At 42.4% G+C, this 26295-nt stretch overlaps 3 protein-coding genes across 6 annotated transcripts in view; 2 read left to right on the plus strand and 1 right to left on the minus strand.

Moving 5' to 3' along the window:
• On the plus strand, positions 1 to 10800 carry LOC110488876 (solute carrier family 49 member A3). The gene is made up of 10 exons (XM_021561314.3): positions 1 to 417; positions 4781 to 4939; positions 5511 to 5727; positions 6186 to 6262; positions 6387 to 6524; positions 8300 to 8416; positions 8590 to 8742; positions 8905 to 9062; positions 9165 to 9274; positions 9865 to 10800. The coding sequence occupies exons 1-10, from the start codon at positions 259 to 261 to the stop codon at positions 10098 to 10100; spliced, it is 1524 nt and encodes a 507-aa protein (XP_021416989.1). The 5' UTR covers positions 1 to 258; the 3' UTR covers positions 10101 to 10800.
• Positions 10779 to 25393, minus strand: LOC110488875 (nuclear cap-binding protein subunit 1). 4 transcript variants are annotated; one of them, XR_016486297.1, is made up of 23 exons: positions 25197 to 25393; positions 23805 to 23893; positions 23594 to 23694; positions 23332 to 23488; positions 23105 to 23212; positions 19522 to 19643; positions 19211 to 19280; positions 18733 to 18948; positions 18515 to 18612; positions 18322 to 18385; positions 18124 to 18234; positions 17747 to 17874; positions 17577 to 17651; positions 17334 to 17437; positions 16882 to 17004; positions 16688 to 16790; positions 16410 to 16503; positions 12827 to 12930; positions 12534 to 12651; positions 11969 to 12109; positions 11688 to 11801; positions 11392 to 11599; positions 10779 to 10839 (listed from the first exon to the last, which is right to left on the minus strand). XR_016486297.1 is itself a non-coding variant. In XM_021561313.3 (22 exons), the coding sequence occupies exons 1-22, from the start codon at positions 25228 to 25230 to the stop codon at positions 11486 to 11488; spliced, it is 2388 nt and encodes a 795-aa protein (XP_021416988.1). In that variant the 5' UTR covers positions 25231 to 25393; the 3' UTR covers positions 10779 to 11485. The 4 variants fall into 4 exon arrangements, 2 of the variants coding, with proteins under 2 accessions (XP_021416988.1, XP_021416987.1); XR_002468496.3 differs by having other exon boundaries at positions 11969 to 12112; XM_021561313.3 differs by having other exon boundaries at positions 10779 to 11599.
• Positions 25229 to 26295, plus strand: part of tstd2 (thiosulfate sulfurtransferase like domain containing 2) — a 3506-nt gene continuing 2439 nt past the window's right edge. Inside the window, exons 1-2 of the mRNA XM_021561315.3 lie at positions 25229 to 25845; positions 25947 to 26239. Coding sequence (XP_021416990.1) covers positions 25708 to 25845; positions 25947 to 26239 — 431 coding nt within the window. The 5' untranslated portion in view covers positions 25229 to 25707. The remainder of the gene's footprint in view (positions 25846 to 25946; positions 26240 to 26295) is intronic.

The raw sequence follows: 26295 nt of genomic DNA on the forward strand, positions 1-26295 counted from the left end.
AGCACTAGGACTCCATTTGTGGGGCGAGAAAAAGGGAGCGGATTCTGACTGACTACAGTCTCCTTATTGTCCTCACCGAAATATGGGGCGGATTTGTTGACTGTCAGACCGGCCGGTTGGGTTTCTTTCTCGGAAGGACAAGACAATGTATGTTTATCATAAGCGTTTTAATCCACATGACCCTTTAACAATATGATCGTTTGAGATTTATATATTTTTTTAAATAAAAAGTCTATTGCACCTGGCTGGATACTACTCATGGAAAATGAAGATAATCTCTCGGATGAATTTCGGGTGCATGTTGTCATTCCGAGTAAACCCAATCCAATACTTGAAAAACGTATTGTATTCAAAGTATACAAGAGGAGATGGTTCATTTTGTTCGTGCTGTGCTTGCTAAATTGCTCGAACTCTATGGTAAGTAGCCTACTTGTCATTTGCTGTCTCCCATATGAAGTTGGCTGTTATCTGTCAAGTAATGAATTATGTGATTTAAAAAAAACTTTTTTGTAGGAATGTAACACCTCTGTAGCTAGGTTTCCGTCCAATTGGCAACATGTTTTCATGCGAATATTCTCAAATCCGCATAAAGAAAATATGCAAATTTCCCCAAATCCGCATAAAGAAAATATGCAAATTTCCCCACCATTGTTGTTGCCACCAAACTGACTTGTTGCTGATAAAAAGGAGTCCGTGAGACCAATGCTTTATATATACACTAGTTGACTGTCAGGGAGCGCTGTTTTGAAGCCACCGTGCCTCCAGCTTGGCACTCCCTCCCAATCGTTAATTAACGTATTTTGGAAGCTATAGAAATGCATTTAATAATGTCTACATTTATTTTGCCTCATTTATTCTATTAGAGACACATTAATACATACTTTTAAATTATATTATGTAGCTATACATAAAAAATAAAATACATTAAAACATCTTCCTTAAAGTATTTATTTTATAAACTACCTTTGTTACTTTCCCCAATTTAAAAAAATACTTAAATACATATTATTTTGGCATTAAAACTTTCAATTGAAATACATTTGATTGAAATACTTTGCTCCACAGAGTTTCTAAACCAAGAGATGCAACATTGAGAGACTTCCGGGAACGCTTTCGAAACAAGACCAAACAGACCTGGCTGAGGTTTGGGGGTTGGAAAGTTAATGAAAGAAGTCAACAATTCTTCTTTAGTTGTTAATTTTCTCGAAATCTAAAGGCACAACGTAGGTTATAGACAATGTATTGTGTAGCTGAACATATTATTACTCCAACCTTGTGAAAGTGACATACAGACACGTTTTAATATTTGTGAAAAACAACTGTATATCGAAGGAGTTCCTTTGATTTGACGGCCTGCACATCAAATCAAATATAATTGTATTTGTCACATGCAGCAAATACAGAAGGTATTCGAATACCTTACAGTGAAATGCTTAATTACAAGCCCTTAACCAACAATGTAGTTTTAAGAAAATACCTACAAAAAAGTAAGCGATAAGAAAAACAAATACTTAGGGAGCAGCAGTAAATAATAATAGCGGGGCTATAAACATGGGGTACCGGTTCAGAATCAATATCAACAGCTGGAGCGAGACAACCACGATCACAGCGACAGTGTCATTGCATTTTGGTACACCAGAAGAACATTAATTTCCACTGCATTTGCCTTGCAGCATTGCTGACTGAACGCTGTGCGTTCTGTGTGGTGCATACGTTGGATTTATCAAACTGCTTCAAACTATATAGACGGCTTGAGAGAAATGGTAGCAGAAAGTAAATGTTGAACTTTTGTTGCAAACATATCCAGATGATGCTGCATAACATTTTGCCCAATAACTACAAGGCAAATGAATGTACGTCTGGTGTACCGAAATGCAATGACGCTGTGATCGAGGCATTAGACCCAATGATGTGTTTCTACGCATTAGCTTTGCTGGCCAACGTTGCTATGACAAGGAGCATCAAACTCATCATTGTGCACTTTCACCACCACGCTGTGAAGTTCATCGTAACTTATTTTACCTTTAGCCTAATAAGACTACATGCTTTCCCAAGTCGTAGTGGGAGGACCACACATTACATCGCGTGAATCCAATTTTACTTTAATATGATGGTTATTATATCAATATTTGTGCATACATGCATTTCCACTGCCATTTGTTGCATAATTAATTTTACTGACATGAAAAGATGCCATTTTGTCTAGGGTATTTTGTTTTGTTCCATCAGGCCTGTCGGGACATAATTTTTTTATCAGACATGTACTTTACTTGCATAAAAAGGTTGGATGGAAACAAGGCTCGTGCTACAATGTTCCAACAATGTAACAATCTCTATAGCACCTGGAAAAGCACCTGGCATATTGGGTTTCTCAGCTGTTGACAGCTAACATGTCCTGAGAAAAACTTGGCTAGTGCCATGCATTGTAACCCGCAGGTTACTTTCTATCGTTTGTGATCCTGATATAATATGGTATATTATGTAATGCCTTACCGCCACTTTGTATATGTGATGCCTAGTTATCCCTGAAAGAGTAGCCACATTTTTGTGCCAAACATACTGCTGCAGACACACGCATCCAAAATGTGTGTTCGCCTTCACTATGAAATATAATAGCCACAATGAAATACAGTAGCCTGCACTGAAATTACAGGAGCCATCATGCAACATGGGAACTTCAGCATATCACTCATTGAGTCAAAATGCATTTGGTTCAGACTTCTACAGCTTTCTGTCATATTATATGGTGCACCCTAATATGTCAGAGAATGTAGCTAATGGGGCTATTGATTTAGCCCTGGGGCTATTGATTTAATAGGGCATGTGTGCCTTAGGGCAAGTGTGCCTTAGGGCAAATACCCCCTAAAACCATACACACCATACACCCCCCAAATCAATATTCCATCTTATTATCTGTCATGTCAACAGAGTTGTTTCCACACATCATTACAGAAATCTAAAATAATCCTTTAACCATTGTAAGTAATACCCACACTGTAATTACACGATACATGTATGTACTACCATCTATATACAGTATGTGCATTGAGGACACTTCGAATTCTACATCCATTCATGGAGGTTATATTTAACGACAGCGGTGGAAACCTACAGTGGAAGGCTGTGCTCACGTATGCGGCAGACAGTGGTGGCATTGTGTGCCCATGCCAGTCGACCTACTCCTTTATCTCGGCTGCATAAATGAGATTTTCTTGAATGTCAATTAAAGATAGAATTGTACGGAGTCCCTTTGTTGTTGCAGTGTTTCTGCGAACAACTCACTTCCATCCAATTGGTTATGCCTCTTGTCAAGGCACTGTGTATTGTGTACTAAAACACAATCACACAATGGGATGCTTTGGTTTGCCCCAGAAAATCTCAGTTTATTCAAGTTGAAATTTAGGAGAGTTTTATTTTTTCCTCTTTAAAGTAAAAAAAAAAAGTTAATCTTTGAAGGAAACTGTATGGTTAACCTGCTGTGGTTGTATAGGCCTATCACTGTTCATTTGGCTGGGATGGTTGGTCTCACTTCTCAGTATAGGAATTCTCTATGTTCATTTTGACCAGTGAATGCCAATATAAATAGGCCTATGTAAACACTTCATAGTAGCCTCTGATTTGATTAGATCAGCATAAAGCTGGGTCATGTGCTAATGTCTTGTGAGTCATAACTTCTATTTTCACGTGACTTGACGTTCCACAAGGCAAGGTTGTGGTTTACTTCCTGCTCAGTGATGTATCGTTGAATCACATGATCACATACAGTGGGGTCCGAAATCATTGACACCCTTGATAAAGATGGATAAAAATGACTGTATAAATAATTAAATATACTGAGCTATATTGTATGCTCCAAAAATGGGGAAATTATATTATTTTATACTAATAGAATTTCTCAGAGAAAGAGATTTTGTTAAACAAGTAATACTTTTTCTCTCCAAAAGGTAGGGGTCAACATTTTTGACATACCTCAAGGTGAGGTATTGAAAGGTATGTCAATGAAGGGGGGGTGTCAGTGTAAATAGGCTGTGTGGCCATTTGATTAATTGTTCAGCAGTCTTATGGGTAAAAGGAGCTTTTTGGACCTAGACTTGGTGCTCCGGTACTGCTTTCCATGCGGTAGCAGAGAGAACAGTCTATGACTTGGGTAACTGGAGTCTGACAATTGTCTGGGCCTTTCTCTGACACCGCCTAGTATATAGGTCCTGGATGGCAGGAAACTTGGCCCCAGTGATGTACTATCTGCCCAAAGTTACAATGCGGAGAGCATACTGTCGGGCTGCACCACAACTCCACCGCCGCTGACCGCAAGGCTCTACAGAGGTACGTTCAGCCGAACGCACCAGTGTGCATCGATTGAGCGTACTGTAGTGACTTTACTTTAATTCATTTGATGACTGTTATTTATCTAATCAAATAACAATGTTTAATTGTTACCCAATTTTAAACTAGCTCCCTCCTTCCTCCTCTGTGAGTGAGAGAGGGTCTGGTTGAAATGATCCATTGCCGAGCTGACCTATTTGGATCCTCACAGGACAGTCATGACAGTACCACCCTGTGTAGAGCCTTGCGGTCAGCGGCGGTGGATTGCTGTACCAGGCTGTGATGCAGCACGACAGCATGCTCTCTGCTTGTAACTTTAGGCAGATAGTACATTTGAGGAAATGAAGAACAGATATGTCTGTACAAGTAGCACTAAATAAAGATGTAGATTAGATAATGTAATAACCCATTTATTGTATATAATCAAATGTGTTTGTGCCTGTGCTTCAATCCTCAGTTATGGCTGACCTTTGCTCCAGTGGCGGACCAGTCAGCCCAGTTCATGGGTGTCACCCTGGACCAGATCAACTGGCTGTCCATCATTTATATGGTGGTGGCCATACCTCTCAGCTTTGGGACCACATGGATGCTGGACACTTTAGGGCTCCGAATCACAGTATGTACAGATCGGTCAAGGTAGACCTCATACAAGTCTCCCTGATAAAAGAGGTCTCCTGACCTCAATGGGACTTTGTGGATAATTTAAATAAAACAGATCGTTAAACCTGCCGTTATCTTTGTTTACAAGCCTGTGCACACACACGTGTCTGTTTCTGAAAACAGAATCTGTCTACTGTGAGAAGTCTATATCCAGTACTTGAAATGAAAGATTGTTGCATTCAAGATCTCCATGAAAGAGGTGTACGTGGGAAATTCAGTGAAGTGTAAACGAGTCTGAAAAATCTCAGATAGTAAGAAAGTAAGCGTGTGTGCTGTCAGTGATCGAGGAAGCCGCCAATGTGCAGATGGCACTTAGATTTTCAGCGGTTGTACAAGTTTGCACCTGCACAGAGGAGATAAAACATGATAGAAGAACAAACAGTAAAATAAATGTTAAGAGAAATGTATCATATGTATCATGTTTATTTGTGTTTTGTCCTTTCTTCCAATTGAGGAAAAACATATACAAAGTCAACGCGAACTTAAATCATGCATTCTGTTCCCTCCCATGCCTGTTTCCCCTGTAGTTGGTGCTGGGTTCGTGGCTTAACATGTTGGGAGCTGTGCTGCGTTTCGTGAGCGTCCTGGGGAGTCTTGTCAGTGCGGCCAAATTCCCTGTGGTGATGGGGGGCCAGACCCTGTGTGCCCTGGCTCAGCCCCTGGTCATTTTCACACCCACCAAGCTGGCAGCACTCTGGTTCCCAGAGCACCAGCGGGCCACTGCCAATATGATAGCCTCTATGTGTGAGTGAGCTATGGTTGCTGTCCTGTACAAGTTACTCTGTTAAAACCACCTGTGTCAAGTCAACATTATTGGTTGAGTTACCGCTTTCCATGTATGTTTAGTACAGTGGAAGCTGGTGGGAGGAGCTATAGGAGGACAGGCTCAGTGTAAAGACTGAAATTGAATGGTATCAAACACATCAGACATGGAAACCACATGTATGACTCTGTACCTTCAATTCCACTCCAGCCATTACAATGGGCCGGTCCTCGTATAACTTATCCCACCAGCCTCCACTGGTTTAGTATTGTCAGTTGCTCCTCTTGAGTTTTTAGATTTCAGTTACAAGAACCAAGATTCCTGGAAGTAGGAAGAGAATATCAGATGTCTGGTAGTGTTGGCTTCAAATAGAGGACAATACCATGCCAGCCTATTTTAATATGTTCTTCTGTGGCTTTTTAAAAATGTCTCCTTTCAGCAAATCCCCTTGGGATTCTTGTTGCTAGCATCTTTTCCCCTATGATTGTGGGGACCACCAACAACATCTCTTCATTGGTAAGTTAAGAAAAAGGACAAAGTTTAGCTAGCACCTTATGAAGATAAATTGTCTTCGACTTTAAATTGCCTATACATTTATTAATCTATTACAAACCTTTTCCCCATCCATTGATATTCCCAGCTGTTCATATATGCTGTACCAGCAACCATCATCTGTTTCCTAGCAACAGTTGGGATCCGTGATAGTTCCCCCCCAACGCCCCCCTCAGCCAGTGCAGAAAGCTCCACCTCGGAGCCCTTCCTGGAGGGAATCATGCTGGTGAGTAGTAATCATACGCACACAAAATGGCAATACTGTACTACTTGATAATATCTTTGGTTACCCCTCAACATTTCAACATTCACTCCTCATTATACAGTCATGGCCAAAAGTTTTGAGAATGACACAAATATAAATGTTCAAAGTCTGCTGCCTCAGTTTGTATGATGGCAATTTGCATATACTCCAGAATGTTATGAAGAGTGATCAATTAATTAAAATTAATTGCAAAGTCCCTCTTTGCCATGCAAATGGACTGAATCCCCCAAAACATTTCCACTGAATTTCAGCCCTGCCACAAAAGGACCAGCTGACATCATGTCAGTGATTCTCTCGTTAACACAGGTGTATGTGTTGACGAGGACAAGGCTGGAGATCACTCTGTCATGCTGATTGAGTTCGGATAACAGACTGGAAGCTTCAAAATGGAGGGTGGTGCTTGGGATCATAATTCTTCCTCTGTCAGCCATGGTTACCTGCAAGGAAACACGTGCTGTCATCATTGCTTTGCACAAAAAGGGCTTCACCGGCAAGGATATTGCTGCCAGTAAGATTGCACCTAAATCAACCATTTATCAGATCATCAAGAACTTCAAGGAGAGCGGTTCAATTGTTGTGAAGAAGGCTTTAGGGTGTCCAAGAAAGTACAGCAAGAGCCAGGACCGTCTCCTAAAGTTGATTCAGCTGCGGGATCGGGGCACCACCAGTACAGAGCTTGCTCAGGAATGGCAGCAGGTAGGTGCGAGTGCATCTGCACGCACAGCGAGGCAAAGACTTTTGGAGGATGGCCTGGTGTCAAGAAGGGCAGCAAAGAAGCCACTTCTCTCCAGGAAAAACATAAGGGACGGACTGATATTCTGCAAACGGTACAGGGATTGGACTGCTGAGGACTGGGGTAAAGTCATTTTCTCTGATGAATCCCCTTTCCAATTGTTTGGGGCATCCGGAAAAAAGCTTGTCCGTGGAAGACAAGGTGAGCGCTACCATCAGTCCTGTGTCATGCCAACAGTAAAGCATCCTCCATACATGTGGGGTTGCTTCTCAGCCAAGGGAGTGGGCTCACTCACAATTTTGCCTAAGAACACAGCCATGAATAAAGAATGGTACCAACACATCCTCCGAGAACAACTTCTCCCAACCATCCATGAACAGTTTGGTGACAAACAATGCCTTTTCCAGCATGATGACCTTGCCATAAGACAAAAGTGATAACTAAGTGGCTCGGGGAACAAAACATTGATATTTTGGGTCCATGGCCAGGAAACACCCCAGACCTTAATCCCATTGAGAACTTGTGGTCAATCCTCAAGAGGCGGGTAGACAAACAAAACCCCACAAATTCTGACAAACTCCAGGCATTGATTATGCAAAAATGGGCTGCCATCAGTCAGGATGTGGCCCAGAAGTTAATTGACAGCATGCCAGGGCAGATTGCAGAGGTCTTGAAAAATAAGGGTCAACACTGAAAATATTGACTCTATGCATCAACTTCATGTAATTGTCAATAAAAGCTTTTGACACTTATGAAATGCTTGTAATTATACCTCAGTGTTCCATAGTATCATCTGACAAAAATATCTAAAGACACAGGAGCAGCAAACTTTGTGAAAATTCATGTGTCATTCAAAACTTTTGGCCACGACTGTACATAGATTCAGTTTTAATCATACTTCATCTGAGAGGTAGTGGCCTATATCTTGCATTGAATGATCCATTACTGCAATCGTATGAGAGGCGCATCTGAAACCCCCCGTTTGCCTCCTGTTCCTTTGTAGTTACTGAGGAACAAGGCTTACATGATTCTCCTGCTGTGCTTCGGCTCGGGGATCGCTGTATTCACCTGCTTCTCTACACTGCTGGAGCAGATCATGTGTGTCCGAGGGTACCCTAATGTAAGCACCCATTTATGATCCCAAATGAACAACAAGATTTGTTTTTTTTCATTACAAAAGAATGAATGAAAGATTATGGCCCATGATTCTGTTTTCTAAACAATATTTTCACCATCTCACCAAAATAATGAATGAAACAATGTGAAACATAACCTCAATGTGTGTTGTGTTAGGACTTTGCAGGACTGTGCGGGGGTCTCTTCATTGTTTTCGGTATTGTCGGGGCTGGTTTCCTTGGACTGTACGTCGACAAAACCAAGAAGTTTATCGAGGCCACCAAGGTTAACATGAGCCTTTCAGCGCTGGCCTGCATTGCCTTTTCAGTGGTGAGTACAGGTCAAAGGTCAGGGTTTTCAGTCTTGTACTTCATGAAGCGCTGTGATGATGAAACAGTTTTCTTCTAAGGTGGAAGAAAATAGGATATTTGCAGTTCTGTGTGTATGCGTGGTGTAGACAACACCTCATCCCTGTGCATTTCCCCCTACCAGGTATCTCAGATGCGGAATCAGAGAATAGCCTTGGCCGTTGTTTGTTCGCTCTTCGGCTTTTTCGGCTTCTCCATTTACCCGGTTGCCATGGAGTTGTCTGTGGAGTGCTCCTACCCGGTTGGAGAGGCCACCTCAGCTGGCCTCATCTTCATATCAGGGTACTGTCTGATACTGGTTCATACAAGGACAACACACACTGAAGATCAAGACTGCAAATACAGGCTTATGTTAAAAAGCATGTGCTTGTTTTTTCCCCCCAGACAGATCCAGTCAGTTATCTATATACTGCTTCTTCAGGGGTTGACCAAACCAATGGCCGACTCACCCTTCTCTACCTGTTCTGCAGGAGATGCGTCCTTGAGTTGGAGGGGTAAGTTAAGAACTGCCATGTGTATCAGTGGGATAAATTAATTGTATGCTAATTGAGGTACAATTGGTTGCCCACCATTCAAATTCTGCAGGCAATTACAGCTATTAGTTGTTTTGTCAGCAGTTTAGACTTTGCATTTGTATGCAAATAACACAGATGGTGGACCAAAATTGTGGCTGAAATTGAAACTGTTCTAAACCACACATGCTTTGCCACAGCTAAAAAATATTCGTAGCAGATGCATCATGCCCATTGAAATTGAGGGGACAGGTGCCCCCACAAGCTAGTTTGTGACATAGAATTTTGCTATTACTTCCCCTCCCAAAAATAAATGACGTGCATGATGCCTCTGGTAAAGGAAGCAGATCCACTTTTTAGACATTAAGGCCAAAACACAGTGACTATGGATGTTATGTTGCTGCTCTCAATTCTATTTATGGCATAATGAAATCCTCCCAGGCCTTGATGTCATTGATATGGGGCTTTCCTGTGGCTCTAGTGGTGTGATTCTCTCTAGAACACACACACTGTGATTAGTTGCTGGTGGCAATGGGCTTAGCACGTCATTGACTCTGTGTTTCTCTCCACAGTGCCCATGCTGGTGATGGCAGGTCTGTGCAGTGCCTTTACCTGCTGCTTTGTTATCTTCTTCCACACGGAGTACAGGAGACTGGACGCTGAGGCACAGGCTATTGGAAAAAAGCCAACTCTGACAGCATGCCAAACCGTAACAAGCCAAACTCTGAAGACTCGCCAGACTCCAACAACAAGCCAAACTGACAACACACAAGACTCTGACCAAAAGGAGGAACAGGCCAGTGGTTAACTGAACTGCTGTTGAGATAACGACCTCACTGGCATCGTTTCAGAAGGAGGCCAAGTGTATTGACTTACTAATACATTCCTTTATATATAGATAATTTAACTATATAGTACATATATAGCATCTAGACAGGCGGATTGCCTCACAATGTATCAATGCTCCAGCTTACATGTCTGAAGAAGTTCTGACGTCAGCTGGGACAGAGGACAAATTGGAAATGGGACGCATAACACCTAGTGCTCTTGCGCTCATGTCTGGGTTTCTAGTAGAAATACCATATAAATGTCTGATTACTATTGTAAGGAAGGCATTTAGAATGTAACAGTAATCATCTGAAGTGAATGATTAGATTTTATGGTGGTGGTAAACTGGGCTTTCCTTTTTAATACAGGTTTGCACCGAATAGCACCTTTGCCCTGAGGCAGAGCAGAGTTGAAGTAATTTCTGCTCTGTAAAAGTGGACATATTTCACATGCAAAAGAAATCCAAAACCTGAATTGACTAGAATTTCAATGGAATTAAACTGATGTAGGTGGACATGTATGCTTTTGGGGTGTAAACAAAAAGGTACAGACTAGTTCATAAAAATAAAAAAAACATACATAATGGAACAGACATGTGGCAATTTGTGTTGTAAGTGCCGTTTTAAACTACTCCTGTAAATATACAAAAAAAAAGTTATTAAATCAACCACTTTATTGAATTCCATGTCAGTCATTGTTTTCTTTCCTTGAAGAGGTGGCTAAGAGGAAAGGGATAAGGGCAGGAAATGTAAACGTTACACAGTGGCCAACAGAAGACTACAGTTTCAACTGTTTCTCAATTTCCATTCACATAAAATACATAAAAAAAGAGCACGCTCGCCTGCTGCTTTTTGCCCATTTGCAACCTCAGGTTTTTTAAAAGATCCACTTTAATAGAGCCCCACAGTGGAGGTGTCATAATACCCACAAAACCTAGCGGTCAAACAGGGAAATGGTTCCAAACGTTTATCCACCATTCATTTTTCCCATAGGGAATTTTAGAAATGCTTAATAAAGGCTGTGTTTCGTGTAGGCTGACCCTGGCGTGGCGTTTTGATAACCATGTACATCTCTCGGACAAGGTGACTTGTCAATAGATATGGCTCTATTTACAGATAAATGCTAACTAGCATCAAAGTAGACAGGTTTTATGGGTATTGTGGTACTCTACTCTATAGGACTACTAAACAAAATGGAGGGGGAAAATAGAAAAGAAAACAAAATAACTTAAATATGGTAATTTTACAGTTAATACCTTGAACGGCACTCACCACACAAAGTCGAAATAACAAAAAAAGGTTTAACGAGGAAATCTTGATGCAAGAGCTGGCTATGTGTGTAGTATGGCGTTTGGTGTGTACAGGCTCAGAGCTGCAGGGCACAGAACTGCTGGTACACAGCTAGAATGTGATGGTCGAGCTCGGCGGTGAACAGCAGGTTCTCCAGTGTCCCCATGTACTGCTGGATTGTCACATGGTGCTGCAGAAGGGGAAAACAGAACTAAATTAACATTAATTGAACTTGAATTACATGGAAAATAATTGACTGAAGAAGGAGTAGTAGCTACCATGAGGAAGATTTGCTGCAGCCTCTCAATGCAATTCTTGTACCAGGGCGTGCTGAAGTCCACACTGCCTGTCTCGCAGCGCACCAGGTGCTCCGTCAGCATCATGATGAAGCGCTACGGGGACAGAAGAGAGGAAATAAAAGCAAGAGGAAAAAAACAAGGTTGAAATCATACAGAATGTCATCACTGAAAGGGCTGAACAGTTGAAAACAATACAGGCAACCATGTTGCTGACAGTCTATTCAAATTCACAAAGCTTTATTGTCCATCCAGACCAGTACCTGGAAGATGACCAGGAAAAGGTTCTTCTGCTCACTCTGGGCCGACTCCACCTTTTCCTGCAGACGCTCTATCTGCTCCTCCAGCTGACCGTCCTCATCCTCACTGTTCTTCTCCATGTCTTCCTCGTCTCCACTGTCCTTCTGCTGAGAGATGGAGGGAGAGAGAGACACAAGTCCTATTTTCTTGTTTTTTGTATGTTAGGCTCCTCTAGTTCCTTTAATATGATAATAATGCTGACATGTACTGATGACTTATCAGGAAACAGACTAAACTGATAAAAATGTTTGAAAGGGACAGTGTGTCCATTCAAGGCCAAATTCAATGAGTTGGTTTGATAAGATCCTGTGTGACGCAGGTTTAGACAGCAAAACTAGGGCACCATTAAAAAAGGTCACTACATAATCAAGGAGGGAACATTCTGCTTTGTGCAAACCTTGGGGCAAAGAAATACTGGCACAATCAGTACAATATTCAGAGTAATATTGTTGGTTAATTCTTGGCTTTAAAAAGTCTAAGAGGCTCTGCTTACAGCAGTGGTTGCTAGGACACCCTCCTGCTGCCTACCTTTTTATGCTGTTGCCTCTCCAGCTTATCCTTGGCCTCTTCCAGCTCTTTCTGAATCTTCTGGACGTGTTTGTTCATCTTACGGATGGTGGAGTGCAGAATCTCCCACACGTAAAACCTGCCCGCCACAAGGCCACGCATGGATTATCCATGAGTTCATTCACTTCAAAATAGTTATACTGTATTATGATAACTGAGAAAACTACTTGATCGATATTCACATTATTTAATTTACAGCAAGGGAAGACACAGCAAACGTGTGCGAGTGCACACGCAGAGGGTTTAAGGCCCACCTGGTAAACTCATGAGCCATGCTAGGGGAGAAGAGCCAGTTGGCTACGGCTGCACAATCCACAATCTGTGTACGGATCAACTTGTCCACCAGCACAGAGACCATCTGCACAGACAGACAGGTCAACCACACTGAGTTACACCAAAGACTCACCTTTCTCCATACAATGGTCACGGCACAATTCACAACATTATATTAAAGGAGAACTTGTTTTTTTTAAACAACCAAATCTCTATTTGTGATGTAAATGGCATGTTTTGTGACGTTAACATTTGAGAAACTTACCCCAAACCAGTGATAGAAGTTAAGATATCTGAATAGAAAAAAAAAAGTCACCCAGCAAAATACTACTTGAGTAAAAGTATTTGGTTTTAAATATACTTAAGTATCACAAGTAAATGTAGTTGCTAAAATATACTTAAGTATCAAAAAGAATAATTTCAAATTCCTTATATTAAAACCTCCATGGGATTGGTCCCCCCCCCGTGGGACGGTTGAGCTAACGTAGGCTAATGTGATTAGCATGAGGTTGTAAGTAACAAACAAAAAATCCCAGGACATAAACACATCAGATATGGGTAGAAATCTTAAATTCCTGTTAATCTAACCCCACTGTCCAATTTACAGTAGCTATTGCAGTGAAAGAATACCATGCTACTTGAAAATGTATTAATAAACCAATTAGGCACATTTGGGCAGTCTAGATACAACATTTTGACCAGATATGCAATGGTTAATTGGATCAGTCTAAAACTTTGCACATACACTGCTGCCATCTAGGTGACCAAAATCCACATTGTGCCTGGGCTGGAATAATACATTATGGCATTTCTCTTGCATTTCAAAGATAATACAAAGAAAAAAACGTGTTATTTTGTACCATCTTTTACCAGATCTAATGTGTTATTCTCCTACACATTTCCACAAACTTCAAAGTGTTTCCTTTCAAATGGTATCAAGAATATGCATATCCTTGCTTCAGGTCCTGAGCTACAGGCAGTTAGATTTGGGGATGACATTTTAGGTGAAATTTGAAAAAAAGGGCCAGATCCTTAAGAGGTTTTTAAGCAAACTAACTTGTTTTTTAAAATTTATTTACGGATAGCCAGCGTCACACTCCAACGTCATTTAAAAACAAAGCATTTGCCAGATCAGAGGTAGTAGTAATGACCATGGATGTTCTCTTGATAAGTATATGAATTGGACCATTTTCTGTCCTGCTAAGCATTCAAAATGTAGCGAGTACTTCTGGGTGTCAAGGAATATGTATGGAGCAAAAAGTAGCTCATTTTCTTTAGGAATGTAGTGAAGTAAAAGTTGTCAAATATAAATAGTAAAGTACAGATACACAAAAAACACTACTTAAGTAGTACTTTTAATTAAGTAATGTAAATAGTAAAGTACAGATAATAAAAAATACTACTTAAGTAATTTACACCACTGCCCCAAACAGCAAATCACTTCCTCGTCCTCGTTGTTTAGTATGGGGGCCCTGAAAACACTTAAACCGCAACAAAAACATCCTTTTAGAAACGGCAAAGCTCTCAGTATGGTGATGCAGGTCTTTAGATGTTGTATACATGAAATTGTGTCGTTCCGAACTAAATCCTAAATGTTATATTCCATTATGTGCTCCTCGAGCCGTCTTGAGTGGTTCCATTTTCAGTGGAGCCTGCTGCAACAGGTAACTGCCAAAATAAAGGAAACACCAACATGGTGTCTTAATCGGAGGGCCTGTTGTCCTGGCAGTCTCTATGGGGGTGCCACAGGGTTCAATTCTCGGGTCGACTCCTTTCTCCGTATATATCAATGATATTGCTCTTGCTGCGGGTGATTCTCTGATCCACCTCTACACAGACGACACCATTCTGTATACATCTGGCCCTTCATTGGACACGGTGTTAACAAACCTCCAAACGAGCTTCAATGCCATACAACACTCCTTCCATGGCCTCCAACTGCTCTTAAATGCTAGTAAAACTAAATGAATGCTTTTTAACCGATCACTGCCCGCACCCGCCCGCCCGACTAGCATCACTACTCTGGACGGTTCTGACTTAGAATATGTGGACAACTATAAATACCTAGGTGTCTGGCTAGACTGTAAACTCTCCTTCCAGACTCACATTAAGCATCTCCAATCCAAAGTTAAATCTAGAATCGCTTCCTATTTCACAACAAAGCCTCCTTCACTCATGCTGCCAAACATACCCTCGTAAAACTGACTATCCTACCGATCCTCAACTTCAGCGATGTCATTTACAAAATAGCCTCCAACACTCTACTCAGCAAATTGGATGCAGTCTACCACAGTGCCATCCGTTTTGTCATCAAAGCCCCATATACTACCCACCACTGCGACCTGTAAGCTCTCGTTGGCTGGCCCTCGCTACATATTCGTTGCCAAACCCACTGGCTCCAGGTCATCTATAAGTCTTTGCTAGGTAAAGCTCTGCATTATCTCAGCTCACTGGTCACCATAGCAACACCCACCCGGAGCACGGGCTCCAGCAGGTATATTTCACTGGTCATCCCCAAAGCCAACACCTACTTTGGCCGCCTTTCCTTTCAGTTCTCTGCTGCCTATGACTGGAACGAATTGCAAAAATCACTGAAGTTGAGACATATCTCCCTCACTAACTTTAAGCGTCAGCTGTCAGAGCAGCTTACCGATCGCTGCAGCTGTACACAGCCCATCCAACCAACTACCTACCTCATCCCCATATTAGTTTTTCTGCTCTTTTGCACACCTGCATTTCTACTTGCACATCCTCATCTGCACACATATCACTCCAGTGTAAATTGCTAAATTGTAATTACTTCGCCACTATTGGCCTATTTATTGCCTCACCTCCTTACTTCATTTTCACACACCATATACAGATTTTTCTATTGTGTTATTGACTGTTTGTTTATCCCATGTGTAATTCTGTGTTGTTGTTTTTGTCGCACTGCTTTGCTTTATCTTGGTCAGGTCGCAGTTGTAAATGAGAACTTGTTCTCAACTGGCCTACCTGGTTAAATAAAGGTGAACAAAAAAAAATAGGGTGTTGGGCCACCACGAGCCGCCAGAACAGCTTCAATGCTCCTTCTACAAGTGTTTGGAACTTCCTGTATGGAAGCACCCCATGCTTTCAATATGCTTTGTATCCCTAATTTACTCAAGTGTTTCCTTTATTTTGGCAGTTACCTGTAAAATGGACGGAGAGGTGTTACTCGAGCCGCAACAAAATGGAATATAGCATTGCGGATAAAGTTCGGACATAATTTAATGTGTACAACATCTAAAGCCCCGCATCACTATACTGAGAGCTTTGCCATTTCTAAAATGATGTATTTTAGGTGTTTTTGGAGACTTTGTTCAGGGTTTTTCATGGCCCACATTCTACACAACGAGGATGAGGAAGCGATTTGCTGTTTGGGGTAAGTTTCTCTAAAACGTTTAATTACAAATAAGGTATCTGGACTCTTCAATAACATGCCATTTAAAAAAAGAAGAGAGATTTGGTTGTAAAAAATAAACACATTTCTTCTGACTGTAGGGAAATTAGTGTTCTAGTGTAGGTGAATGGGCCGGTTCTAACCTGTGGGTGGTTCTTCCAGACCTCGTAGACCACCCGGAGGATATGCAGCTTGCCCTCGTCACAGTCCGTCAGGGCTTTCAGGATCTCATGGAACCTGAGAGACAGAAATAGGACACTTTAGGTGTTGTACACACAGACAAAGCACGTGTGTTCGTTCAACTGCCTAGTAGCATAGCAATGCTACAATCAAGACTGAACAATGCCACCCTTTTCTGTGGCACGCAGCAGAGGGCGGCACAGGAATGGAAGGTGTGGGTTGGAATAACAGGCACACTCACTTGGCCAGGGCACTGAAGGAGTGACTGAAGGACTTGGCAGCCAGATGGAGGAGGGTCTGCAGGAACACCTCTATCTTCAGGGGGTTGAAGCCCTCGCCCTCATCTGGAAACAGACAAAGGAGGAGTGAGTGAGAATGAGTAGAACATATCCCAATAGGAACACGGAAGATGAGTGTGTTTGGGGGCTAACTGACCGTCGTCATCTTCCTGGTTGGGGTTCGGCACGTCTTTGAGCACGGTGAGTATCTCCTCGTTGGAGGCCCGGTTCTTGATGGCGTTGCCCACCGCTATGGCCACCGCATAGCCTGGCAGCGCACCTGGACAAAGGCAGAGGTGTAGTCATGTTGTATTTCTGATGGTGCTTACGTAAAAGAGTCCAACAGAAAAGGAAGACGGTGCACACCGTATTTAGTACACTGGGATAACAACACGAATGTGCAGTGGTACCCCTGGGGCTTCTTTGAGGTTGACACTCAAAAGGTAACACATCTACAATACAACAGAAAACCAAATGGCAGACCAATACTTTTCAACAAACCAGGCTCACAAAGACAAGCACATTAGAGTCATCTTCATCCCCTGGCTATGCTGAACCAACAGACAGCATCTTACAGAAATGAAACCTTTGGAGAGGCGGTGTACTTACTGTTGGCCTCATCTTGGTATTTGTAAAAGAAGATGGGGTCGGCTGGGATGAGTCCTGAGAAAGTGGGAGGGACGATGTCCACTATCCGCTGATGATAGGAGAGCCTGGGGGTGAAGAGCAGAAGCTCATTGGTCACTTTCTAGAGACAGACTAAGGAGAGCCATCTCTATACATATCCATCCCTATGTATGCTCTAAAACAAGCTGGGTGCAGCACAGCAGTAGTGGATCTGAATGGAAATACCTCATGCATTTCTCCAGAACCTCCTTGACAAACTTGGGCTTGGGCTTGTCTGCATCCAGGGCCAAACAGTCCACCCTTTGGAGATGAACGTGAACAGATTGCCGTAACCATAATAAGGAGTGATTCCAACTACATCAAATAATTCAGTTGAGGAAGACAGCTGATCTTACCAGTCGTCCCAGCTCCATCGGAACTGAAAGTTGCTCAAATGGTGGGAGAACCAGTTGAGGAGTCGGTCTATGCAAATAGTGTTCATGGTGTCCAACCTCACGTACATCATCTCTGTGGCTTGGGCCAACTGGGAGGAGGCTGTTAAGGGGTTAACTATCACTATTTATGTGATGTAAAACAAGTATCCAAGCCCGACAAAAAAAATGATGGTTGAATCATTGGTTTAAAAAAGTAGGATCTCTGAAAACTGTATTTCTGAATTGTCCCCGTGGTATTTTGTGTACCTTAGTTCCCCGTATTCATTTTTTGGGCAGAGAAGAAAAATGCATTCCTGAAGTAGTCAAATATTGTGTCCCAGTAGCGGGGTGAAGGATACAACTTGTGGCAGGGAGCCTGGCTGCAGCTTGCAGAGCTCAATGAGCAGCGTGGTGTACATGACGTCGATGTGGGGGGGACAGGGCAGCTGGAAGAGCTCTCCAAAGATCACCTGGCAGAAGACAGAGGAATGGAAGTGAACTAAGTTCCTGTTCTCCAGTTGATAAAACTCCTTGGTATGAAGCAGTAATGGACTTACCTCCACAATGTGATAGTTGAGTGGGATCTTGTTTTTCCCTGGATAGCTCAGCAACTGCGCAGCACTGATATATATATACAAAAATATATATATATATATTAAAATGTTCTCTCACATTTGCTCAATCACAAATGACTAACTCGAACAACAAGAGGACACATTAAGAAGTCCATTAGACTGTACAACAGCTCACCAGCTCTTCCTCTCTTTCCAGTGGGACTTGATGATGTTGTGAAGGTTATCCTCAATAACAAACCTCTCCACAGAGTGGCTGCCTGGCATGACAGGGCCCTGTAGTCAGGGAGAGGAAGAAAAGCTAGTTCAGAGCATTCCAAAAGGCAACCCCATTCCCAAATGTTCCTCTTTCTCTGTACTCTTGACTGGTCTGAGAGAGGGAATGGTACACGGTACCTCGGGGGCATCGGTGTAGTCGAACATGCGAAAGATAACGCGGGGCATGGGGTACTGGCAGTCAGGCATGTGGGCTGGTGGGGTGAAAGGTGGCAGGTTGTGCTGCAGGGCCTCGCACAGCACGCTGTCAAAGGCAATGTACGGCCGCAGGATGTGGCGCTCCTGCCAGCGGTCCTTCTTTAGCTTCTGGATCTGAGCGTACAGGCAGTCCAGGTACTGAGGGAGAGAGAGGTGGTGGTGATGGCATATAATACTTATCAACACTGGTATCTCCTACTTCAAATCAAAGTGTATTTGTCTGCTTGCACAGGTTAGAACTGGTGTAAACAGTACAGCAAAATGCTTACTTACAAGCTCTTCCTCAACAATGCAGTGTTCAAAGGTAAAAATAGAAAATCCAGAATAGGGTCTTAAAAAACAAACACTGAATCAATACTTGGCCAGACAAATAAAAACACAATAAATAAAAACAACTTACCTCTTCTTGTGGGTGTGGCTTCTCTGCCGTCCAAACCTGAAGCATGGGGACATGAGTCTTCAGTCGCCTCCTGAAAAACAGTAGATCGGTGTCACCACGATCGTCTCATCACTATTTAGTGCAGTTGACAAAGGCGTCTTCCTCAAAATACTCATGAATTTAAAATTGCATTACGTCATTAAACAGTTCCTCAACAAAAGAGCCAGAAAGACACTACTGTAAGTCTCTCTGGATAAGAGCATCTGCTAAATGAATCAAATGTAAAGACATGTAAACACCAAACTATAGTGGAAGACAGAAAGAAAGAGTACTTGAGATAACCGTCAATCTGGTTGAGGAGTCGGTCCATCTCCACGTCCTTCTTCTCATCAAGCTCCTTCCCAACCCAGGGGAGACTGGAGAGTACAGCATAGACAAACCAGTCCGAACGCACCTGGGAAGAGAGAAAACAGTCAAAAATGCAATAGTCAAACTAAACTGTATATACACACAGTGGCCAGTTTATTAGGTTCACCACCACGTTCATGCAGTGGTTGGCTCCTACAGACAGTGAGTCATGTGGCCGTGGCTTGCTGCATAAAGCAGAGACAGACAGACATCCAGTTACTGTTTGATTGAACGTTAGAATGGGCATAACGAGTGTCCTACAGACCCCTTTACTTTTTCCACATTTTGTTATGTTACAGCCTTATTCTAAAATTGATTAAATTCATGTTTTCCTCATCAATCTGCACACAACACCCTATAATGACAAAGGGAAAACAGGTTCATTTTTAACATTTTTGCTAATTGGGGAGAAGGGCCTTGGTCAGGGAGGTGACTAAGAACCCAATGGTCACTCTGACAGAGCTCTAGAGTTCCTCTGTAGAGATGGGAGAACCTTCTAGAAAGACAACCATCTCTGCAGCACTCCACCAATCAAGTCTTTATTGTAGAGTTTGGCAGATAGAAGCGACTCCTCAGGCACGACACCCTGCTTGAAGTTTGCCAAAAGGCACCTAAAGACTCTCAGACCATGAGAAACAAGATTCTCTGGTCTGATGAAACCAATAAGTTATATTGGGGCGGCAGGTAGCCTAGTGGTTAGAGCGTTGGGCCAGTAACCGAAAGGTTGCTGGATCGAATCCCCTAGCTGACAAGGTAAAAATCTGTCGTTCTGAACAAGGCAGTCAACCCACTGTGTGCCACTGGTAAGCCATCATTGTAAATAAGAATTTCTTAACTGAATTGCCTAGTTAAATAAAAGGTTACACACATCTCAGTTTTATCTCACTCTTCATTCAAAGACTGCTTTGCGTGATGTATTACTGTCTCTACCTTCTTGCCCTTTGTGCTGTTTTCTGTGCCTGCTGCTGCCATGCTGTTGTCATGTTGTGTTGCTACCATGCTGTGTTGTCAAGTGTTGCTGCCTTAGGTCTCTCTTTATGTAGCATTGTGTTGTCTCTTGTCGTGATGTGGGTTGGGATAAAAAATAAAAAACAACACGTCTCCGCAGGAAGCCATTTGGTAGGCCGTCATTGTAAATAAGAATGTGTTCTTAACTTGCCTAGTTAAATAAAAGATTGAACTCTTTAGCCTGAATGCCAAGCGTCACGTCTGAAGGAAACCTGGCACCATCCCTACGGTGAAGCATGGTAGTGGCAGCGTCAGCATCATGCATTGGATATGTTTTTCAGCGGCAGGGACTGGGAGACTAGTCAGGATCGAGGGAAAGATGAACGGAGCAAGGTATAGAGAGATCCTGCTCCAGAACACTCAGGAACTCAGACTTGGGCGAAGGTTCACCTTCCAACAGGACAACATCCCTAAGCACACAACGCAGGAGTGGCTTCGCAACAAGCCTCTGAAAGTCCTTGAAGGGCCCAGGCAGATCCCGGACTTGAACCTGATCTAACATCTCTGGAGAGACCTGAAAATTGCTGTGCAGCAACACTCCCCGTCCAACCTGACAGAGCTTGAGAGGATCTGCAGAAATACAGGTGTGCCAAGCTTGTAGCGTTATACCCAAGGAGACTCAATGCTGTAATTGCTGCCAAATGTGATTCAACAAAGTACTGAGTAAAGGCTCTGAATACTTAAGTAAATGTGATATTTTTTAAGTAGCAAGAATTTCTACAAACCTGTTTTTGCTTTGTCATTATGGGGTATTGTGTGTAGACTGAGGGGGGAAAACAATTTAATCAATTTTAGAATAAAGCTGTAATGTAACAAAATGTGAAAAAAGTCAGGGGTCTGAATAATTTCCAGAGGCACTGTAAGTGACAGAGTGGTATGATCGTCGGTACCAGGTGCACCGGTTCCAGTATCTCCAATGGTGCGACAAACAAAAAATATCCAGTCAGTGGCAGTTCTGTGGGCAAAAAAAGCTTGTTGATGAGGTCAAAGAAGAATGGCAAGTATCGTGCAAGCTAACAGGTGCAGTAAAACTGTGGTGCTCAGAAAGGCATCTCGGAACGCACAACTTGTGGGCACACAATCACCAACACTGGACAATTGAGGAGTGGAAAGACATTGCCTGGTGCGACGAATCCCGGTTCCTGTTGTTAAGTTCATGTTTTAAGTATTCCTATATTTCTGTTATTACGGGGCTAATCACTCTGTCAAGAGTGCGCCTGCGCATGGAGTCTTGTTGTGGATGGACCGAGCCTTGGGTGTAATGGCTAGCTTGTAGTGTGTTCATACGGTATAGTAAACTTTGTTAAACTGGAACCTTGTCATTGTGTCATTTCGAGTTAACATTGGTAGCAGAGGATGGTTGCAACTTGGCATCTAACACAAAACACGCTACTGCACAAACCATTCATGAGGCAAACAAAGTTGTTCGTAAACTGAAATCACAACAAGTGACTTTAAAGTTTCAGCATGTTGGAAAAGATTACTCTTTGAAACAAGTTGTCTTCAGTGATGCTTCGCTAGGGAACCTTACAGATGGTGGCACACAAGGTGGACATCTAATCGTGTTAATGGGTGAAGGAGGAAGATTCTCACCTATCTGTTGGCAGTGAAAAAGGATCAGAAGGGTTGTCCAAAGCACACTTGCTGGAGAAACACTTGCTCTTGTGGATGGAATTGACAATGCGATCTTTCTTGCAACTCTGTTCTCAGAGCTTACCACTGGTGAGACAAAACGGCACATTCTACCTGTAGTTTGTCACTGACAACTACTCATTAGTTGATGATGTGAAGTCAACCAAGTCTGTCACAGAGAAAAGACTTCGTCTTGAGATTAGCAGCATCAAGGAACTTATTCAAGCACAGAGAATCCAGCGGATTCTGTGGTCGACCACAAAGGAACAGCTTGCTGACTGTCTGACTAAAAAAAGAGCATCCGGTCTTGTGCTCCTACAGGCTCTCAGTAATGGAAAGTTGAGTAATACAAATTAAAACTGTCACAACCCATTTGTAATGGGTATCTTGAATAATACTTGGACATTTAATTATGGTGTTGATGTTTTATTAGTCTTTAAAGGGGGAGATTGTTAAGTTCATGTTTTAAGTATTCCTATATTTCTGTTATTACTGGGCTATCACTCTGTCAAGAGTGCGCCTGCACATGGAGTCTTGTTGTGGATGGATCTAGCCTTGGGTGTAATGACTAGCTTGTAGTGTGTTCATACGGTATAGTAAACTTTGTTAAACTGGAACCTTGTCGTTGTGTCATTTCGCGTTAACACCTGTTGCGTCATGCTGATGGCAGTCAGGATTTGGCGTAAACAGCATTAGTCCATGGCCCCATCCTGCCTGGTGTCAATGGTACAGGCTGGTGATGTAATGGTGTGGGGAATGTTTTCCTGGCACACGTTAGGTCCCTTGATACCAACTGAGCAAATAAACTGGCCACGGAGTGAACTTGCATACAATTCATGGCTTTAAAATGTATCAATAACATGTTACCTGCGGAACATCCTCCTCCTGAGTGACGCTAACAAAGTTCTCAAACATGGCCACCATGGAGGGGGCAGCGATCACGTGGCAGTTCACCAGGTCACAGAGGAAGCGCACCTGGAGAGAAAAGTGTGTCAAACATTATTGAAATGCACCTGTAATTGTTTTTGAGAGTCACTTGCTAAATTTGCCTGGTGAATCTGTGGACCAATTATTTTATGGCACCAAACACTTACCAGGTAAAGAGCTTCGGTGTAGAGGTTGGCCTTCAAGGTCTCTTTAAGTTGTCTGATCATGGCCTCCACAAACTCCCCGCCAAAGTTGTAGTTCCTGGCATTGAGAAGGCCCACTAGTGTTGTGTAGACGGTCAGCTTCTCGGGTAGAAGTCGAGCCCTGTCAAAACAAGACACACAATTAGAATTCGGAAACTTTCTGTACTGTACCTATGACTGCACTAAAAGTATTTCAAATGTATTAGAATAACTTGGAATAGCTTACACAGCACACAAGATGCGCAGGATTTTGTTTTTGTAATTGGGGAGGTCCGCTTCCAATACACCTGCGAGACCTTCCAAGTTGCTTTCCAGGGAAGAGGTACTCTGCAAATGAATTAAGAAGTTGGAAAACAGCATATCTGGTGATTTCAGGGGTCAAATCAGACAACAGTGAGACAGAAAACATACCCACACTTACTGCAAAGCCCTATTACCTTTTCTCCCACCCGACATATCAGTGATTCCAGGCGATCCTCAATCTCAACGGGCTCAGATGTTCTCCTTCTTTTGTGAGACTGGCCACCTAGAATGAGATGGACACATACATGATGGATGACGGTGAGATGGAACAGATAGTCTGAGATGGACCCTTCCTTCAATTGAACCTTTTGTGCTAACTCACTGACACATGAAATTCTTCTCTCTTTAAAAACATTATCTTACAGTAGTGTAGCTGGCTACTTGTTAATTTCACAAATCATTATTTTGCAGATCCATTGTGGGGTAAATGGCAGAGGCTACAAGCCTGCTAGCTAGACAACTATTTGACATCACTAGTTGCAAGCACCCCCAAGATCTGAAATGTGCCAAGAAACAACAATTAGTTAAAAGGGGCCATCTGCAGTTACTACATCCACTTTTGGACTTATAAATTAATGATATGTACCCATTGATTCTTGACTAATATAATTTATAAACGCCTCATGAGCTTAGTTCAACTGCATACCCCATCAAAACCCAAAATACAAGCTTGTTCAACTCCGATGTTTGTAAACAAACTAGATGAAAAACAAATAAATGCTTATATCATGGATGGTCCTTGCATCCATAGCTCGGTCTATGAATTTGAGAGTGGTTACATTTCTCCAGCCCCATCCCTCAACATTGTATTGAAACAGGGGCTGGGAAACCTCTTATTGTTTCAACTGCTGATTATCACTTTATCACAGTGGTTAACAAGACAACATATAAATTATTTGTAGGACAAATATATAATTAAGTGGGTGCATAAATGTGTCCCATTTCAAATTGAAAATATAATTTTTGCATATTCCACTTTCCCCGAGACAGCCTCGGCCAGGGATCAACAATTATTGACGGCGACCCTGAAACAATTAGGTTTACGTGTGTTGCTCAAGGGCACGTTTCACCTAATCAGCACGGGGATTCGAACCAGAGACCTCTAGGTTATTGGCTTAACCGCTAGACTACTACTTGCCGCTGGTAGAATTGGGCTGCATACGATGTTAGACGACTAGTAGTTAGGTAGCTAACTAGCTAGACCATTTCTAGTTAACCGGCTAAAAGCAAGGGCTATGTTGACCCATCAGGCTAGCCAATCATGGGGTGTTGGAAAACTGCCAATCTGACTAGCAAAATACTTGGTTTGGTGTTTCACATTGATGTATGAACCGATAGTCAAATAACTTCTCACGTTAGTTAATTGAACTGACTATGGTGATTGAACTAGTACGCAAGGTAGCTAGCTGATTTAGCATGCTGCACATTGACTACAGAGCGAGCAGCATCGCCTCACGTTGGCTTCAGCGAACGTTAAGCCAACTAACGTACTTTGGCCTCGAATTAGCTAGCTAACGACCACTTACCATCATCTCCGTCACTGTGCCGTCTTCTAGACATTTTATTATTGACACCGTTGGATTAGTAACTGTATGCTGCTTCTTATTGATTATGGTAACAGTATCTTTCGAGATAATGAGATTAGTTATCAAGCTTTGAGCTTTTCAATAGTGGTCAGATTCAAGTGAAGCACATCCGGAGCGGAGGTTGACCGGACGTACTTGGTTGTGTACTTCATTTGTCTTCCGACATTCTTGTGTTTTGTTCCTTGTTTCTCATCACTGGTGTGGCCTAGCTAGCAACTGTTACTTTTCAGCTAAATTTTTGTTGGTAAACTGATTTCTATGGCAATTTGTATTGCTTCGTTAAATGATTTAATTACTGACATAGTTAAAGTAAAATGGGGTAGCTAGCTATCCACTGGTGTAGCTAAGTAGGCTGGCTAACGTTTCCTAGCAAACCGGAAGAAAATGCTGTCTTGACTTGAGTTTGGACAAAGTCTAGCTGGTTAGTTTCTTGTCTTAGCAAACCATTGACATGACAACCGATGATGTTATGGCTTGCGATGAGTTAATTAACATAGATGTTGACACCATTGCATCCCATGGTTTTAAACAAGAGAAACCCCAATTTTCTGCAACTTTACGAAGGTACTACTCATTCTGTAAGAGGAGGGTGAGTGTAACAAACGTAACGTTAGCTATCTTATTAGCTAGCTATATCCACTCCTTTTATTTTCTTAGTATGCCATAATGAAAACATATCTTATCTTGCAGACATTTGGTACATTCGTGGCATCCAAAATAGCTTCATGTCATGAGGCAGAGTCTCCAACAACAGTTTGGAATTGCTGTGGCCAGACCTTTAAGGAACCTCCTTCTATCCACAAACATGTGGCAAGGACTCATGACACTGACATTCAGAAGCTTACCAAGTCCACATTTGAGATTCTACTGAGCGTGAATGAGAAAGAAGCTGCTTCACAACAACAATCAACAGAGAAAGAGCCAGTTGACATCTTCTCCTGGATACCTGACACTAGTCACATCACCGATGACCAACTACACAAGTAGGGCTTCCTCGTGGGCTCTTTCAGTGTTGAGTCATTACAGTGAATCTTATAGT

This window comes from Oncorhynchus mykiss, chromosome 14 (assembly GCF_057628025.1).
Source record: "Oncorhynchus mykiss isolate SJ-2025 chromosome 14, ASM5762802v1, whole genome shotgun sequence".
Classification (NCBI taxonomy): Eukaryota; Metazoa; Chordata; class Actinopteri; order Salmoniformes; family Salmonidae; genus Oncorhynchus; species Oncorhynchus mykiss.

Bases quoted from the DNA above. Each gene is read 5' to 3' on its own strand.
- LOC110488876 (XM_021561314.3), top strand. From the start codon at position 259: ATGGAAAATGAAGATAATCTCTCGGATGAATTTCGGGTGCATGTTGTC. The intron at 418-4,780 runs GTAAGTAGCCTA...TTCAATCCTCAG, and splicing joins TAAATTGCTCGAACTCTATG to TTATGGCTGACCTTTGCTCC. The intron at 9,063-9,164 runs GTACTGTCTGAT...TTTTCCCCCCAG, and splicing joins GGCCTCATCTTCATATCAGG to ACAGATCCAGTCAGTTATCT.
- LOC110488875 (XM_021561312.3), bottom strand. From the start codon at position 25,230: ATGTCTAGAAGACGGCACAGTGACGGAGATGATG. The intron at 17,005-17,333 runs GTAAGTACACCG...GCCTTTGTCCAG, and splicing joins ATACCAAGATGAGGCCAACA to GTGCGCTGCCAGGCTATGCG. The intron at 12,652-12,826 runs GTGGGCCTTAAA...TGTGGCGGGCAG, and splicing joins ATGGCTCATGAGTTTACCAG to GTTTTACGTGTGGGAGATTC.